We start from the raw sequence: 17,847 nt of genomic DNA on the forward strand, positions 1-17,847 counted from the left end.
TGGCAAAACTATCTTAATACTGCAGTTATTCATAGTATTTCACAGCTTTATGTTACTGCATTACTGAAATTAAATTATATAAACTGACGTACATGCTTTTGTCGTGCAAATATATTTTGTAATGGGATAACTCAAACTTCAAACTGAAACATACCTTTTGTCAAAATTCACGTGGCTCAGAGAAGAAATGACAACATTCAGAGTGTGGGGAAATCTGTCTGTGAGTGAGTCCTTTACCTGCTGCCGATGACTGGAGCGCTGGAAGACCAGTGGGTCTGAGTCTGAAAAACCAGCCGAGCAACTTGTCTCCTCACTTCAGACCCCCTGAATTATGTGTCAACACTCGCACAGTCTGGGCCTTTTCTCTATTCCCTCTGTAGCATCTTTTGGTGATTTCTAAAGGGATTTTAGGCTCGGGTGTGATGTATATGTCTGTATACTCGCATACTTATCTATGCTTTTGTGTGTGTGTTTGTATGTGTGTTTGTGTGCGTGCTAGGCTGAGCACTCATGTGTCAAGCTGACGGTTTGCAACAGCTGGGGACCTCAGAGTGAGCACCGATGACGAGGGGAAATCAGATACCTTCTCTCCCTCTGTCTTCATGCTGCTCACGGTCCTTGTCCTTTTATCCCTGGGAGACCAAGAACAATACACAAACCTGTGCATCACCTTTCATTATTAAACATTTTATCTGATAGTTCACATCAGTTTTCACAGCAGATAACAGAACAGTTGATTAAGTCACAGGGACCCTGATGGTGGAGGTTTTCAGAGGTGGGTCATGGGGTCTCAAAAAACAAATTTTTTTCCCTTCATGTTTGGTGCATGAAAATGCACCACAAATGTGCGTTTTGATGGTTCACCTGAAAATAAAAGGTTTGTCCTGGTGGAGGTGCTATAGGTAACATCAGGTCACCGAACTCAGGGCCAGAATAACCATCTCGGGGTAAACATGAGCTGTGGGCCTCTGACCACTAAACCAGTGTTTATGTATTAGCCTACATTTTGGTAACTTATATTTTGGAATTAACACCATGCAAGCCTGAAACTGAATTAATAAAGGCTACATTTAAACTCATAATCTTGAGGGCCCCACTACAAGAGTTACAAGAGATTCAGATGTCACCTTAAGGCTTTCATCATTTCTGTTTATATTGTGCTTTAATGTGCATACAGTATTACCAAACTGTAATTAATATAACTACCACACACTAATTGCCATATTGTGAAGCTGGAGCCTTTGGGCCCCCTGAGGGTCTGGGGCCCCAGGGCAGTTGCCTGTTTTACTAGGTTGCTTATTTCAGTCTTTACTACAATCAGTGTATGCTTTCTGAAATATGTTAATCACAGACAACACCAAACACACACACAAACAAGGCAATAACTTTACTGCCTTGACAGACATTTCTATAATGTGACAATAAGGTAGTCTATGCATGGAAGTATTATTATATTTAGAGCAAACATGAAAACATGAAAGGGCCCTCTGAGCAGCAGTAGGCCTATATAATGTGATATGCATTGATAAATTGTACACATTGAAATAGGCCTACATTTTTAACTTACATTTAATTTCTGTATCTTGATAAACAATATGTTATCTGGGCTACAATTCAGCGTAGACAGGTGCTCATTAGTCCATTATTGTGAACTGCAGACCTGTATCACGGGCCTATTATTATTCTCATTATCATGTCCTCTATCAAGGAGCTCCGCACTGATGTCTGTCTGGAACACTACAAAGGTCCCGTTGCATGTCGGGTACAATACTCCCTGAGCGCTGAATGCGCATGCCCGACAGAAAACTCCATTATTTTTTTGCTCGGAATCTGTAAGAAAAAAAAAACAGTGGGAAACTGTGAATTTGGGATTACATGGATCGCTATGGTTGTCGGAATACATTTGAATGCTAGACGGTTTAGGAGAGCAGAGACCAAAGCAACGACTGGATAACTGTGCACCGGTGCGGGACATCCTTCAGTCTTGTTGGGACACTCCACAATCAAGTAAATTCAGCCAGTTAGCTCTGTTAGCCTAGCTGATAGCGTTAGCCCCGAGATACCAGGCGCAGTAAAATGAAGCGTTATTGCCCTTTGTTTTTAAATCGGAATGGCAGACGTTGCATAAACGCTGAGAGCTGATTGACTGCGCCGATACGCGTTTTGAATGATGAAATTGTTCGTTTTACAGTTAATTATTAAAGTATCGGCCGTTTTCAAAACATTATCTGGCTAGTCCGTTAGCTGGACAGCTAACTCCTGATTCTCCCGCGAGCCAGAAAAGCGAGTATCCAAAACTTGGCCAACACAGAGAGCTTGACGCGCAGAGACAGGTTCATAGGTCCTGCTAACATTACCAATGTTGGCGAACGGCTGTCAATAAGTAAGTGCAATCTGGTGATCAAATTCATATAGGGTTTTCTGCGAAGCAGTATTGCGTCTGGCTCGTTTCTTGTAACCATAGCTAAGAAGCAAGACTTTTACATCGGATTGTTTTGTGCGCCTGACAGCTGTCACGACAACATAGTACAAAGTAGGGTAGCTTGCTAGCTTAGCTGTTAGCCTAGCTGCTAGCCTGCCGTTATCAGTCGTTTAAGTTGGTGAGAGTACTGCACACTGCAGATATGTCGACTTAATCTCAACTACGACTTCCATCAAGATTGTATTTCAAGTTCTTTTCATGTTGCAAGCACGCTAGCTTGTATGTTGTTTGTTGGAAAGGCAGCTGCTTATATTGTAGCTAAACATCCAGTAAACCACGGGCCTATCCAAACACACCCTCCCACTTCAAAGTAGCCGCAGCTTGCTCTGAAGTTGTATTCTTTTTCAATTCAATTTCAATGTTATTTTATTTATACTATCAAATCACAACAAGAGTTATCTCGAGACACTTTACAGATAGACTAGGTCTAGACCACACTCTGTAATTTACAAAGCCCCAACTATTACAGTTTTTGAGAGTAATGGAAGAGTAATGCATCTGATGTAATCATTTTTGGAAATATGCTTGGAACACATTAACTGCAGGAAATGGTTTGTTACATGAATAATTTACCCTAGTTGTCCCTGTCAGATTACTTAATCCACCTTTCTTTGCAGGCTCTCCATCTTCATCCAAGACCCTACTCTAATGTAAACTCAACAAATACATCTACAGGAGTGTTATCATCTTATTTGAGGATTTACTTCAAAGTTGAGGAAAGTCCAGGTGTTTGGGCATCAAGTCAGATTTTACTGGCAGTCTGTGTGCTTCTAACCTACCAGCATGTACATTGGACAGTGGATACCCTAGCCAAAACAGATCCTGGCTTCTCAAAGATGACAAGGTATGCTAAATTTGCTTTATTTATTATATTTTTATTTATTTTGTATTACTTAACCTTGACAGCAAACCAAAACTGTTTTCCTTTTGTCTTGGCCACACCCAGTGGTGGTATGTTTATGTTTTGGGGTTCTACATTAATTAGACTTTTGAATTGTAAGGAGCACACACAAAGGAGTAAAGTAAATGTTGAGCACTTTGACAGACCTTTTTGGGCACATAAAGGACAGCTAAAAAGTACACTTTCAGTAATTGACTTTAAAAACGTGCAATACATTTAATTGGCAGCCCTTATTGTATAGCATTCTTCATGAAAATTAGGCTGATGTCATCATGGTGCCGAGGTTACATTTTGTAATATTTGATGTGTGACGTTGACATTTGTTGTTGTGTAATCAGATGGATGTGGCCTACACATTTGGCATGCAGGTTAAAGAACACTGATATCCCGAAGACGTCACCACAGAGACATTCCTTCATCTATTTTATGCATGCATGTGTTTACTTATTTAGTGACTCACAGTGAGGCACAACAAACCACATACAACTACATGCATACATACATTTTTAAAAGAAGTTCAGCTGGATTGTGAGTCTTTGCAGATTTTGGGCCGTACTAAAAAACTTGACTGTTTTTAAAGCTCCGGTAAGGTGACATTCCAAAATTATATTGAAATGTGATACAGACTATACATTTAAATTGAAAGATTACAATAGTAAATTCAGTTTTGAATACTACTGACGCTGTAGTACGTCTTTAAACAAATGTAACTTCATTTTATGGGATTAAAGAAAGCTGTATCAACACTTTGCTGCTTTTCCAAGGTGCTGGCAGGCCGCAGCTACAAAATGATGGGAGGCACTGAGACTGTCAGTGGGGACAAGGATGGGGTCCACACCACTGCAATACACGTCCCCATCGGCTGGCAGAGGAGAGTGGAGGGCGGGCAGGTGATCTATGTCAGGTGCGTTGGTTCAGTTGAACAGATGGCATATGCAGGCTTATTGCTGATGTTTATTAATCTTTGGAGAAAAGATTTAAATGTGAAGGTATAAAAATGTAACGTGACGCGCCAGATGGTTTGTTAACAGAACCATCTGAGAAGCCGTGATTGGAAACTGTTTGGGAAAGGGCTGTCACTTTAAAAAAAATACCTGCCAGGTGATTGGATGAACCATCTGTCTATCACGTTCGCCATTGTTGTTTTGAACAAACAGTGGCAGTCGTCACACACACCTAAACCACAGCCGTAGCTGCCAGTAACTCCTCACAGGGTGCTGATTGGTTCGGTCCACTGCTCTGCGGACACAAACATATTACTTGAAGCCTGACAAGATGGATTTTCGTGTGATATGTGTTCCTGCGATTCTCGCATGATCTCGTGATTTTGCGAGAATCCAGCTGCTGTGCAAGGTAAATATGAAAGTATACATGCATGAATGTGTGTATCATTTGTTCTGGAGAAATAGGAATGCTGGTTTTGCCAACCTATTTGGAGGGATATTACCGGCAAAGAAGACTGTGGCTTCTGTGGGTTTGTTTGAGAAATTTGCATGCAAAATGCAGTTATTTTTTTTCTAATAAAGACCTTCATTTCCCTTATTTTCCTTGGCCAGCTCAGATCGGAAGAGTTTAATTCAATTTGATTTAATACACATTTTTCATTGAACAGTGGTTTGGATCTTGCTCAAAATGAAAGTGTGTGTGAAATATGAAATTGCTTAGGACCTCTAACCATCTGAAGAAAGAGTCAGGTTTTTTTCAAGCCAGTCAAATGAAGAGAAGCTTGATTGTATAAGCAGCAATGCGCTTGATAATATAACAATATCGTATTCATATTATATATATATATATATATATATATATATATATATATATATATATATATATATATATATATATATATATATATATATATATATATAATTAAAAAAAAAAAATGTGTATGGGATATAACCTAGATTTGTTAAGTCACTAAAGTTTACTCAAGCCAAATAACTGCATTGTCTTCAGAAATATTTAAAAGGAGGACATGGAGACAGGGGGCTGTGACCACATTCAAATATTTATGGATGCTGATTGTTTGGGAGTTGCATCACATACTGTATGTCTGATCCCACGTGGCCATTCATACCGGATGGTTTCTATGCACCGGTCACAAAGCTCTCTGTCTGTCTCTGTCTGTCTGTCTGTCTGTCTGTCTGTCTGTTCCGTCCGTCCCTCCCTGTGCAATGCGGCTATATGTGATGCTTACGCGCCCGGTGTGTTTTCACTGTTAAACACTACATCTTTCAGTTTCTATACGTAGTCTTGTAGGAGTGCTTGAATTGTTCAAATCTCTATAAGATTTTATATATGAGATCTTTAGGTGTGTTCAGCTTTGCAACTTAGATCTTTGATGGGCTTTGAACATATCTGTGTTCATATTTTTTTCAGTGTGCTTTGAGTTTTCTGTTACAGTTTGTCTCTGTCTTCTGTCTTTAGTCCCAGTAGCACTGCCCTATCCTCTCTGGACGAGGTCAAGACCTATCTGTTGACTGATGGCACCTGCAAATGTGGTCTTGAGTGTCCACTCATCATCCATAAGGTAAAGCCGGTCTATATTATTTAAGTTTGTTTGTTTGTCTGTGTGTGTGGTAAGCCATGGCAATACAGACAAAATACACACATTATAGGGTTTTAAGATTTAGTAACTCTGTGACATTGTACACATATTTTAACAGCATGGCCATGACCTTTTAATTTCTTCAAACTTTTTGATCAGTGTGGTGGGTTTTTCTTCACACACACTTCACACATATCAATGCATGCTGTTTTGATATTTCTGTAGACAACACGACTTAAACTAGCTTCTAATAACAGACATGTTTGCATAGAGAAATTGTAAAATGTGTTAAATATAATGATTAAAAAAATTATAATAATAATAATATCTATGACTAACTTTTCACTAACTCCGCAACTCTCTGGAATCATGGCTAACCTTTTCATTATAAAAAAATGAGTGCGGAGAGTCTGCAATAAGCAATGATCCTTGTGGGACTATGCCTATTATGAGTGTAAAATACCCAACTAGTGCCTAATTTCCTAAGTTTTGATGAAATGTTATGCAAAGAGTCCTATCTAAATTCTGTCTGATCCTCCTTTTATCTGGTAACAGGTTTTCAACTTCACTGTGGGAGTGAAGGTGGAGCAGCACATCCAGCCATTAGGCAAAGCAGAGCAGGACATGACCAAACTGTGTAACCACCGCAGGAAAGTGGTGGCGATGGCTGCTCTTTGTCGGAGTATGCAGGCCTCCCAGCTGCCCTTTGCCAACCTTCATCATCCAGGTACATTTTGAAGCACTGAGGCATGCTACTCTTGTACCTGTGTACTATCAAACCGTGTGTAAAAAGAAATCCATTAAAATAGCTTTTCTATACTCATTTCTACAGATTCACTTAATGGATGCTGATCAGCATCATTATTAATTTGTAAGGTTTCTCTAGTTTATGTATGTTAGATTATAACAAAAAACACCAAATTATTATATTGATTTGAGTATGCTGTGTGTGCAGTACTCACCTCATGTAAGAGGGCTGCAATTGGACTAGGATCTTGCAGGTCATGGTTGGTGTTGGGCCCAGGACCCAACACAAATTTACTCTGTGTGTGGGAGCGCTTTGTCAGTACCATCATTATTGTGGGATGAATTAGAGATGGAAATTTAATTTATGAAAGTATGAGAGGCTGTTATTATTGGGCTTAACCACACATGTAAATACATTGTCCTCCAGTAAACCACATGCTTCCGAAATACAGAATCAGATGTTTCCATTTAGTGTCTCCCTCACTTTCTTTTCCCCCCATTTCCTTTCTCTTTCTGAAGTCTTCCGATGTCCGTGCTTAGATAGACTTTTATTTATTTATTTTGATTAAAGCAGTAGGAACTGAAACAGCTAAATGTCTTATTTCCCTGTGGTAAGGGCCCGACAGATGTTTAATAGAAAACATTTTTTATTGTGTGTCAGAATCACCACAGGAGTGGGCGGGAGTAGGATGTTTTCCAATTACCTCAAGCATCAAAATCAAACCTCCAAATGCTCCTCCTGAGCACTTGGATATGGCAGAAGTTTAATTTTCAGTATTCAGTTCATAGACTGTATGCAATACCTTTTTATGAAAGTGACTTCCTCATAACCCTGTGTGTGTGTGTGTGTGTGGCGTGTTGTGTGTCTTTCAGAGATGAGCAGTGGAGTGGACAGCCGCAATTCAAAGCGAGTACTTGTTGAGCGGGAAGAAGAGGACCATGGCATTTACCATCCCAAACTCCATCCGGCCCCAGCTCGACCCCACAGCAACATCCACATAAACCCCTGTGCCAGCCCCAAATCTTCCTACCACTTTATTTACCCTTACAATGGTTCCTCCCCTGTCCTTCACACAGGCGCACACTCTCACCACCCCCTCGATGCTTTGAGAAGGCTTCCCCATCCTACTCCTATTCTTGTCTCCTCCACCTCCTCATTCCCAGCGTACAGCGTTGCCCAGAGGTCACCCCGCACCCCCACACCTCAAGGTCAAAGAACACCCAAAACCCCCGAGACTCCGGGTTCTCCTCGGCACGGGCCCCTCTCTTCACCTCCTCCCTCTTCCCCTATGGCCATGGGTGGTGGAGGAAGAGGAGCACAGACTCACGCTCATCATCCTCATGGTGTCATTGTGGGAGGCCCCCCCCTCTCTCGCTCTCCCTCTCCCTCTGTCAATAACATGAACTGTGTGTCTCCTCACCAGCGGTCCCGCCACCCTTCAGCTTCTCCTTCCGCTCTCTCTGATCATGTAGGAGGCTCAACAGCAGCAGGAGGTGGACTGATGGGAAGTAACTTGCATCAGAGGAGGAAATCCACCTCTTCCTCTCCACACTCCCCTCTCCATGGCTCACCAAATCCCAGCCCCCACTTTCCCAAGTACAAGCTGGAAGACATCTTGGAGCAGTTTAAGAACTCAGGCAACAGCAGCACTAATAACCACCACCTCCTAATCCCTACTAACCCCTCCTTACTGACCAACCAAAGCAGTAGCAACCCTAATGCTCTCTCCTCGAAGCCCTTAAAGAGTGCCATGAGTCCGATTCTTAGCACAGGACCACCAGGTTTTGGGTTGAACTCTGCAGGGACTTCTAGTTTACCTCTGGGGCCATTTCTGAACCACCACCACAGCCATCAGGTCAAGCTGCCACACCCAGCTTCTTTCCCTGCAAGTAGCCTTCTCTCTGCAGCTGCCAAAGCTCAGCTGGCTAACCAGATAATCCAGGGCCCGAGCTCAAATGTGGCCAGCAACCCCATGAGCTTGCCCTCTTCTCTGGAGGTCTCGAAAGAGGCACAGCAGCAACAGTCATCAAAGGTAACAAACAGCACTTTACATAACAGCCAGCCTCCCTCCTCCAATGCTTCTACTAGGCCTCCCCATCCTTCCCTTGCAATAGCCTCCTCTGTCCTTTTTCCTCCATCCCACTCTCTGGCCCAGTCCCTGGCTTCCTCCTTGCCCCACCTGCCTCCCACAGCAGAGCGCAGTGCGTCACACAGAAAGAGGCAGCGGCGATCTCCCACAGTGCTCAGCATGCTAAGAGACACCCAGCAGCTGACTAATGGGCCGCGTAAAACCCCGCCAGGAGACGCCGTTTCTGCTACAGTTATCAACTTATCCTCCTCCTCCTCTTCCTTCCCCTCTTCCTCGCACTCCTCCTCTACCTCAGCTGTGCAGAACCAGAATGCTGCCATGTTAGAAAACCATCATCATCTCCTCCCCGGGCAGATGCCAAGGCTCCCTGCTCCCCGACAGATGGCACACCTTTCCAGGCCTCCGAGACAAACTGAGGCTCTGGATTTCACTACAGGCCTGACACATTCACCTCTTGGCTTGGACCCTCCAACCCAGCCTCTGTCTGCTCTGTTACACCTGCTCAGTGTGCAGAACGCACAGGCCTCAGCATTGAACTCTGCTTCAGCTCAGCCAGGATCTGTGTCTATTGAAGGAGGTGGACACACTAATAAACAGAGCCCCAGACGGTCACCCTCTTCTCCCGCCCCTCACTCTAACGTCAGGCACCAACAGACTCGGTCACCGTGCCGAACCAGTAACACTAATCTTCTACCCTCGGTGCTACAGCCGCTTTCTCCTCCCCCCACTTCCTCTCAGTTCAGATCTGTGCAGTCTCAATCACGTCCTCAGTCTACTAAATCAAGTCCTCTACAGAGACATTCTCCTTCTACACTGCTGCCCAACTCAAATTTAGCTTTACACAACAGCATCAGCCCATCGCAGCATACGTTCCCCACTCCCTCAGACAAGCATCCACCGACTGAAAATCACATTCCTACAATAGACTCTGTTTCCCAAGCACCATTGCGGGAAGCCTCACCGCAGGCAACGGAGATTAGTAGTATTAGCAATCCTACATCAGTGGACTTGAGTCATTCTCAAGGCAGTGTTTCTATGGCGGTATCCAGCTCCCCGAAGCCTCTTGACCTTAGCAACCATGTCCTGGCCCTTCTCGCAGCATCATCCACTGTACCCCAGGGGGAGGGCAGTTCCTCCGACCGTACCACTGATGTTGTGATGTCTTCCCAAGAAAATCCAACTGCAGGTGAAAATAGTTTTCAGTCTGAAATGTGTTTTTAGTCTGGAAGATAAAACCTTAACTTTGAATACGTATTAAAGTAATATGGTTTGTAGATATTTACAACATACTGGAATTGTACCTATGTAGACATCAAGATACTCTCACAAATCTTACTCATCCAAGTGTGATTAATATGAACTGTGTGCAGTCATGAGCTATACCTTTTTTTTTTTTTTTAAATCAGGCTTTACGGATGATTTTATTTCTTAGAATGGTTCAGGGCAAAGGGTACAACAGTTTTCTCATGGTTGCACCCTTTTATGAGTGTTGCTCTGAATCAATGTGATTGCACATGTGTATTGATGTGTTATTGCTAGCTTGTAAATGCTGTTTTTTTTTTCAGCAATCTATCTGCGCTCAATGCCAGTTGACAAGTACCAGTGTCAACCACCACGGTTAAATCCTGTGTAAAACACTGCATACTGCCCAGCTCAAGACCCCTTGTATATAATTTGTTTACTGATTTTATAAGTCAGCCTGAGCAGATGTAAATGACTTATGTGTCCCATAGGGCCAGAGGAGCCTAGATGTGTGGACCCGAAGATCTCCATAGTGACCAAACCTCCAGCAGCCACGAGCCCCGGGCCCGCTTTCTCCTCTCGTCTCGTGGACAATCACAGTCCTCAAACACCTTCAGCTGTGGGCGACTCAACCTCTCCCTTACCTCTGGCAGAGGCCTTCCCCTTCATGAACCAAGAGCAGCTGCTTCAGCTGCTGTCATCCACAGGAGGTCTACCATCCCTCCTGGACCCTACAGTCCTGGCTTCATTGCAACTAGGGGGGCTGTGGTTGGGAGGGCAACATGCGCAGATACCCCCTGCAGAGCAGCAGCAGCAGTTACTGATGCAACAACAAGAGACACAGCAGCAAAACCAGGATCAACAACAGAAGCAACAACAGATAAACAACAATCCTCTGTTTCCCTTGTTGCCCTTGTTGAGTGGTGCCCAAGGGGAGCTGCCTCTGAACCTTTTGGGCCTACTAAACCCGCTCCCACCCCCCGCCTCAACCCCTACCCCAGGACAGGAAGCTGATTTAGGGCTAACAGAAAAACCTAGCCTTCAGGCTCTGCTTATGGCCTCCTTGTTGCTCGGCCAACAGCAGACACCTTTGTTACCTCTATCTGGGCTGGGTCAGTTGAGCCAGGTCAGCTTGGAAGTTCCTCTCCAGCAGCCACATAACATCTCCACCACATTGGAGGGTCTCACCCTGGATAAGACCTCTGGCCTCCTGGATCCATCAACCCTATCAGGCGCGGGGCTCTTGGAGGTCGCCCAGAGCCTTCTCCCCATTCCTCCAGGAGCTGAGGGCTCTATCCAAGCCCTCCAGTCTCTGCTCCTTCCTGCCTCTCTTCCTCCTTCCCACGCAGCCTTCCTGCCCCTCAGCCCTGCCTTGCTCACTGCTGCCCTGAGCTCTACCGAACTCCACCCACCTCCCCACACCCAGTTAGCTTCTGCACAGCAAACCCAACATACCCAACCTCAGGTAGGCTTCCCTATCTCCTATAGCTATTTCCTCTGAGCTCCTCCTTGTTTCCCTAGAAAAACCTGAGCTCATTTCCTTAACTGCTCCATTGTTTCCCCCTGTGTTAGCTGATTCTTTTCTTTAAAACAATCAACTGTTTTCCTTTTTAAAATATGTTTTTTTCTAAATGAGTTTTTAAATGACGGTCTCCTCAAACTACATAGGTAGTTTGTTTTGGGTTGGTAACAGCCTGTCTATATTAATGTAATTTAGATTTTAATGCACATGTTTTGGAAACAATTTTATATTTGCATTTGAGTCTTGTCTTTCTGTATTTCTTAAACCCCATCTTTTCCTTTTTTTGATCACTCTTTTGTAATGTGTTTGCCTAAAACTCTAACTCAATTCAATTCACTTTGTCATTTCCCTGAGTATTTGCATATTCAGAAGAAACGAAAAGTTGTTTCACATCAGTGGTAATTAATAAAAACAGAAATAAATACTTATAAGTTATATTTAAAAACTAATAAAAGAGCTATAAAAAACAAACGCACACAAACAGACTCCATAAAAATAGAGTGCAGTTCAGTGGTAACTATGTTCAGTAACTAAGCTTTTCTTCTGTCCTCTACTGTACTCTACTCTCCAGGTACCCACTGATGCTGGTGTTGACACCCTCATCCCCCTATCTCTTCAAGGCAAGGACAACCCCATCCTCCAACAGTTACTGCCCACTTTGCTTAACTCTGCTGTATTAGGTGAGTTGGTGGCCACCTTGTGTAACACTTCTTTCTAAAGATTAAACTCTGTATGTTAGGAATAAATTGAAATTATACCAGCGAACACGACCAACTGTTCTCAGTATCAAAACTCTAAACATTGCAGGCATTATGTAGCAGAAAGCCATTATATCAGCGTATCTATGAAATGTGTCTTTGCAGGAGATCTTTCTGGCATCACAGGCCTCCACAACTTGTTGGGGATTGGAGCAGGTTCCATCCTCCTACCCCCCGTCCAGACCTCTGCTTTGGGCATGCCTCTGCTGCAGGGTCCTGATGGAGCTATCAACTTGCTCAACAACATACAGGTAGGTAACTGGCATTAAGCTTAGTGGATAAAACATTCAGGTAACAGCTTCTCATTTTTAGCCGGCGCTGACCGGCGCTTTCGCCGGTTAAAATGATAAACGTCTTCAGCGGCAGGCAGTCAGTCCCTCCAGAAAAACGTGATTATGCAATCGCAGAATTCAATGCATAATCAGCCAAAGTCCGCATTTTTATGCGGGGGACGCATTGTTTTTCAAATACGCCGCACTTTCGCCGCATAAATTGCCGATTTCCGCGCAAAATATGCGGGGCTTGCATGATTTCATAATCCCCGCATTTTCCTTGCAAAAAAGTCACATACATCTTAGAAAGTTGAAAAATGTTGCGTTTATTTCACACAAGAGCAGCCATTTTCCCCTGTTGCCATGGGAACGTTATGAAGTGACGTAATTACGCGACGTGAACATCATCGGAAAGCAGGGTGTTGGGGGAATTACTTTTTTTCTTTTTTTCATCAAACCGCAGTTTTTGCAAGTTCCCGCAATTAAATTGCATAAATATCCCGCATATTCCATCGTATTTTTTAAGAAAACGTGCCGCATAATCAAGGATTTTTGCCCGCAACAATCACAAAAAAACTCCTCTCTTAATATTTAATTTAATAGTTGTTAATTGTGTAATGTGTAGGTGTGTAGATCTTTTAAAAGACATGTTTATGTTGAAACAAAATTACAAGAAGTTATGTCTCTCGTTGTATTGATTCACCCTCTTGTGGACTAATGCGTAAAAATAGATATTTGAATATATTCAAACGTTTGCTTTTTAAAAGCAATATTCAAACTTTTTTAAACTATTTTTGACAGCCCTTATGACAGGAAATGTGTATAGTTAGCTTTTGGATTATTTTGCCTCAGTGAGAAAACTCATTGTTTGTTCCCTCACACATTTTTTGGGACTTCTTTGACAGTTATTGATTGCCACAACTTTATTTTCTCCCTTTTTTTCCTCCAGCTAAACCTTGCACCACCCTCAGAAGGAGAGAAGCCAATGACATTGCAGGAAGCACAAAGCCCTGCCCCACAGGAAGACATTCCAGCCTGTCAGATGGCTGCCGAAGTGGTTCCCAGTCCTGTTCCAGCTCCAGTTTTAGCGCCTGCCCAAGAACACACCCCACCCCAGCAGCGGGTATCTGAGGGCAGGTCTGTTATTGATCCTTACACCTCTTTCATGGACACGATTTATACCTCCTTCCTTCAAGTCAGTGCTAAAGAGCAGGAAGGCAGGGCCCACATGGGGCAATCTGACCCCACTTCACCCTTCTGTGCCTTACCACCGGTTTCTTTCCCTGTGGAACACCATACCCCTGTCCCAACTCTGCCCCAGGCAAGTGCCCCAGTCTCCCTCAGCCCACGTCGGGCCTGTTCCCTCCGCAATCCATGCTTATCTCGACTCAGCTTGGAGGCAGCAGCGCATTCCCCAGCCCAGGGGACGCCCAAACCCACTGAGGATGGGTCTACGTCACCCTTACAAAGGAAACCGGTTATGGTAGAGGGGCATACCCACCCAGAGCCTCCTTTGCCATCCATATACTTGGAGGAGGCTAAGACAGACTGTACTGGGCCTGCTGCGGCTGTGTGCCCCTATGTGGAGGCAGGAGTAGATAGGCAGGGGCATCTTCCCCACACGGGGTACCTAACTCCCAGGGATGGATGCAGTGGGAGGACCAATGAGGAGACAGCTGGGACATTGCTGCACACCGAACAGGGAAGGGTGAGTGCCTGGGTCTCCTCTTTCCTTTAAATGTATAAACTAGATTTAATATTACAAAGTGGGACTGCATAATTATCCTGCTGAGACACCAGAATTTAATATGGTATGGACCAAAGACTGTAAAAAGAGGAATGTACCACTGATACCTGTAGATGATTTCATTATTGTCATGATTTCTTATTTTACCTCCAAAGGATCAAGCCGGAGCAGCTGGTGGAGCCAGAAGAGGAAGGAAAAGGAAACAGACGTAAGTTGTCTTGTTAACCGTTAATGTCTCAGACATGCTCTAGACGGGGAATCGCCTGCGCCTAGCGACTGTTCTATCATGTTTATTTGGTTGTATCGTGCTGTATTGAGTATTCATGTGTTTCTTGCTTTGTGTATCAGGCTACAGAATGTGTTAGAGGATTTCAGAGACATGGATGCTACAACACTAGAGGAAACCAAGGCTACGGTAAGACCCAGCTTCCCCTCAGTGACTATATAGATATAGATATATATACCTCCACAAGGTTCACATTTGAGATTTTGAGTGAAATGTCTTGACAACTATTGAATGGATTATTATGAAATGTGGTACATACATTCATGTTCGCCTTCATGATGAATCATCAGGTCAAAATTTGAATTTATTCAGTACTTTGTTTTATGACTAAATGCCTGCAAAATGTTTCATCAGTCTCAGCTTTACCTAGTTTGCTAATTAGCACTAAAAAGCATCAGCGTGTTAGCATTGTTATTGTGAGCATGTTAGCATGGTAACATTAGCATTTAGAGTACCAAGAGTTACAAATTAATGTAATCCTGTGTGATATTTTCATATCAACAAATGGTTGCTTTACCATTTTCCTTTTTATATGACATACTTTCATTCAAGCAACTGTGAATTAAAGTGTTTTACTTAGCTTGTCCGAAGTGTGCAGAAACACCACAGCAATTTCAGCATAGCACACACAAATTTAAAAGAATGTCAGAGAATCTTTTCAAAAGCTAAAAAGAAAAGAAAAAAGAATTAAGCAAAAAAGCAGCATTTGAGAAAACAATTTCAACCCAAAGTCTGATTAGTTGTGTTGTTTTAGGAGCTTCATCAGCAGATGGAGATGCCCAGTTGTTGATGTTCATTTAAAAAATGTTTTTAGGACTTCTAAAAGCTTTTATTTATTTTTTTCCAAAACAGCAGGTGAGAAAACAAAACCTTTTAAATGGGCCTTGTGGTGAGATTGTTATCACAACTGCTGTTTCCAAGCTCACAGAAGGACTTCAAAAAGCAGGGTGCTAAAAACAGAAGAGGCAAGAATCAGACATCGGAAGTTTAAAGGCGCAGTATTCTGTCTCTTACACTGCACTCTTAATACCCTGCGAAGGTTGAAAAGCAAATGCTTTGCTAAAGAAGAGAAAGCTTTTTGTTTCATGCTGGGAATAATTGTGCAGTTCTGACTGCGGTGGTACAGTCACTCCACCACTGGGGGTCTGGCAGGAGATGAGGCCAGTGTGACTGTAGTTTCTCTCTTTCTTGCTCCAGACAGCACTGCTGAAGCCTGAGAGGTCAGTCCGCGGCAGGAGGCGACGAGGCGCCAGGTCCCAGAGGCAGTGATTGGTGGAGGGAGTTGTAAGTCTGAGCTCTTCACCAATCAAAAGGCGGCCAGATGCTGCCACACACCACCCCCCTTCCCTCCCCAATCGCTCCACCATCTTCACCACTGTTTAGACCTTTCTTATTCAACTGCACTAATATTATGTCGTTGTCATGTCAACCATTGTTATGGCAACCACTATGAAAAATAGAGAGATCTAGTCTGAAATGTTAATTTATAAAAAGTGGGAGAAAAAACTTGAGACATTTTGTGGATACTTTTTCACTTCTCTTAGGTCTAGTTCACAAAATAATGGTTGCTTGACATTGTGATCAGCTATCTGTTACTTATGGTTGGTGTTAGAATGATATCGATGAGAAAACACAAAAAAACGAGAGCACTGTTTTCTTCTCATCAGTGTATAACTGAGTCAGGATGAAGCCCAACTACTTGACTGTGCTCTCTGTTGAAAGTGTGGATGTGTGTGTCTTTTTGTGTCTGAGTGCATGTTGGACAACAGTGCTATTGCTGAGCCCCTCACTGTCCGACCGTTAGAATTTATTTTCATTCTAGTAAACCAGACCCTGTCTGTTTGTAAGATAAAGGGTTCTTTGCAGAGATTCGCAGTGGTTGTGTAAAAAAATGTTTTTGAAGGGTTTTCAGAAGGTGCTGTAAGAGAATATAAGAAGGAACAGACTTGAGCTTTTCTTTTTCTTTCACAGTATAAAATATATTTTATATGGGACAAGCCAAGGAAATTATGTTCACTGTATCAGGTTTCATGAATCACTTTACATCAACCTCTGGCCACACAGAAAACACCATTTTATCATGATTCCACATGTCCTGTGAGATGTTTTAATAGTTTGTACATCACTATTAATTTAATGTGGGGGAAAAAAAAATGAAGTTCTTTTGGACACCCACTTTGAAACGTGTCATAACACATTAGGATGAGGTAAACCTGACAACATCCAGTTTTTATCGTTTGGAAGGTCCACAACAAATGTGGTACTACTCAGAACAACCTTCAGCATCATTTGTCACATTTTGGCAACCCACTTGCTGTCATTTGTTGCTCTGAAGAATTACATGTAGCTGTGGTGTGTTGGAGACTATTTAATATCTGTTGACACCCACCAAAACTTTCACTGCCCAGATATGAGATAAATGTCTGGAAAAGGTATTTCATTTTGAAATGGAATATTTGTCGGAATCCTGAGTTTATACAAAGTACAGTACAGTATGTCGTTTCATTGGTTGAACAAATGGCTGGAAACCTTAAACACAGGGAGCAATGACGTCTTACTGTACGTGGATCTGTTGTGTCCGTGTGTTACTGTGGATTTGGAGTAATATCTTCCCTCTGTCTCCTCTCACTGTTTGAGCTCTCCTCCACACACTGCCCTGCCCCAAGAGTACTGGCATCTCTTGCTGTATTTAAAAAAATAAAAAAATAAATAAAGAAAAGTGAAAAAGAAAGCAAATTATGCAATTTCTACACTTAGAGATTTGTACATATGTACAGTTAATGTGTTTTATTTTGATTTTATATTGTTAGAGAAAGAGACAAGAGAGAAAACAATGAATTGTGAATTTTTCTGGGAATTGTAATTAAGTATTTTTCTCATTCTACCCCTTGCTTTCAATACTTATGTTTAAAAAGACGATTAAATTGTGGACCGTAGCTTTCTTTTTTATATGGGAGTCTTTTTTATTTAATATTAAACTATTTACAGAAAATGTACCTTGTGTTGAGTTCTCTTCTGAAAAGGATGCAAGAAACTTTGTGATGCAGTTTATAGCTATGAGAATTTGCCTTTAAGTCTCACACATTGTTAGATAAGGATTATATTAAACATGGGCATAACATTGGAGGCTGTTACGACAAAAAAGATCAATTACAGTGACCGTTCACTGTAGTTAAGAGGTTTAACTGTTTGGTCTAGACAATAAAATCCAGGGGCAACTACATTTTATTTTCAAATGTAGTTGCCCCTGGAATA

General features: G+C 42.6%; 1 protein-coding gene across 7 annotated transcripts; it reads left to right on the top strand.

Annotated features, from left to right (window-relative positions):
• Positions 1 to 1,784: 1,784 nt before the first annotated feature.
• mbd6 (methyl-CpG binding domain protein 6) lies at positions 1,785 to 15,981 on the top strand. 7 transcript variants are annotated; one of them, XM_078254623.1, is made up of 13 exons: positions 1,785 to 2,007; positions 3,100 to 3,326; positions 4,148 to 4,287; positions 5,808 to 5,910; positions 6,484 to 6,655; positions 7,549 to 9,951; positions 10,499 to 11,472; positions 12,101 to 12,209; positions 12,393 to 12,538; positions 13,509 to 14,267; positions 14,462 to 14,514; positions 14,655 to 14,721; positions 15,790 to 15,981. In XM_078254623.1, the coding sequence occupies exons 3-13, from the start codon at positions 4,172 to 4,174 to the stop codon at positions 15,859 to 15,861; spliced, it is 4,974 nt and encodes a 1,657-aa protein (XP_078110749.1). In that variant the 5' UTR covers positions 1,785 to 2,007; positions 3,100 to 3,326; positions 4,148 to 4,171; the 3' UTR covers positions 15,862 to 15,981. The 7 variants fall into 7 exon arrangements, with proteins under 7 accessions (XP_078110749.1, XP_078110745.1, XP_078110747.1 ...); XM_078254619.1 differs by lacking the exon at positions 15,790 to 15,981 and adding an exon at positions 15,445 to 15,783; XM_078254621.1 differs by lacking the exon at positions 15,790 to 15,981 and adding an exon at positions 15,448 to 15,783.
• The last annotated feature ends 1,866 nt before the right edge of the window (positions 15,982 to 17,847 follow it).

This window comes from Sander vitreus, chromosome 7 (genome assembly GCF_031162955.1).
Source record: "Sander vitreus isolate 19-12246 chromosome 7, sanVit1, whole genome shotgun sequence".
Taxonomy (NCBI): domain Eukaryota; kingdom Metazoa; phylum Chordata; class Actinopteri; order Perciformes; family Percidae; genus Sander; species Sander vitreus.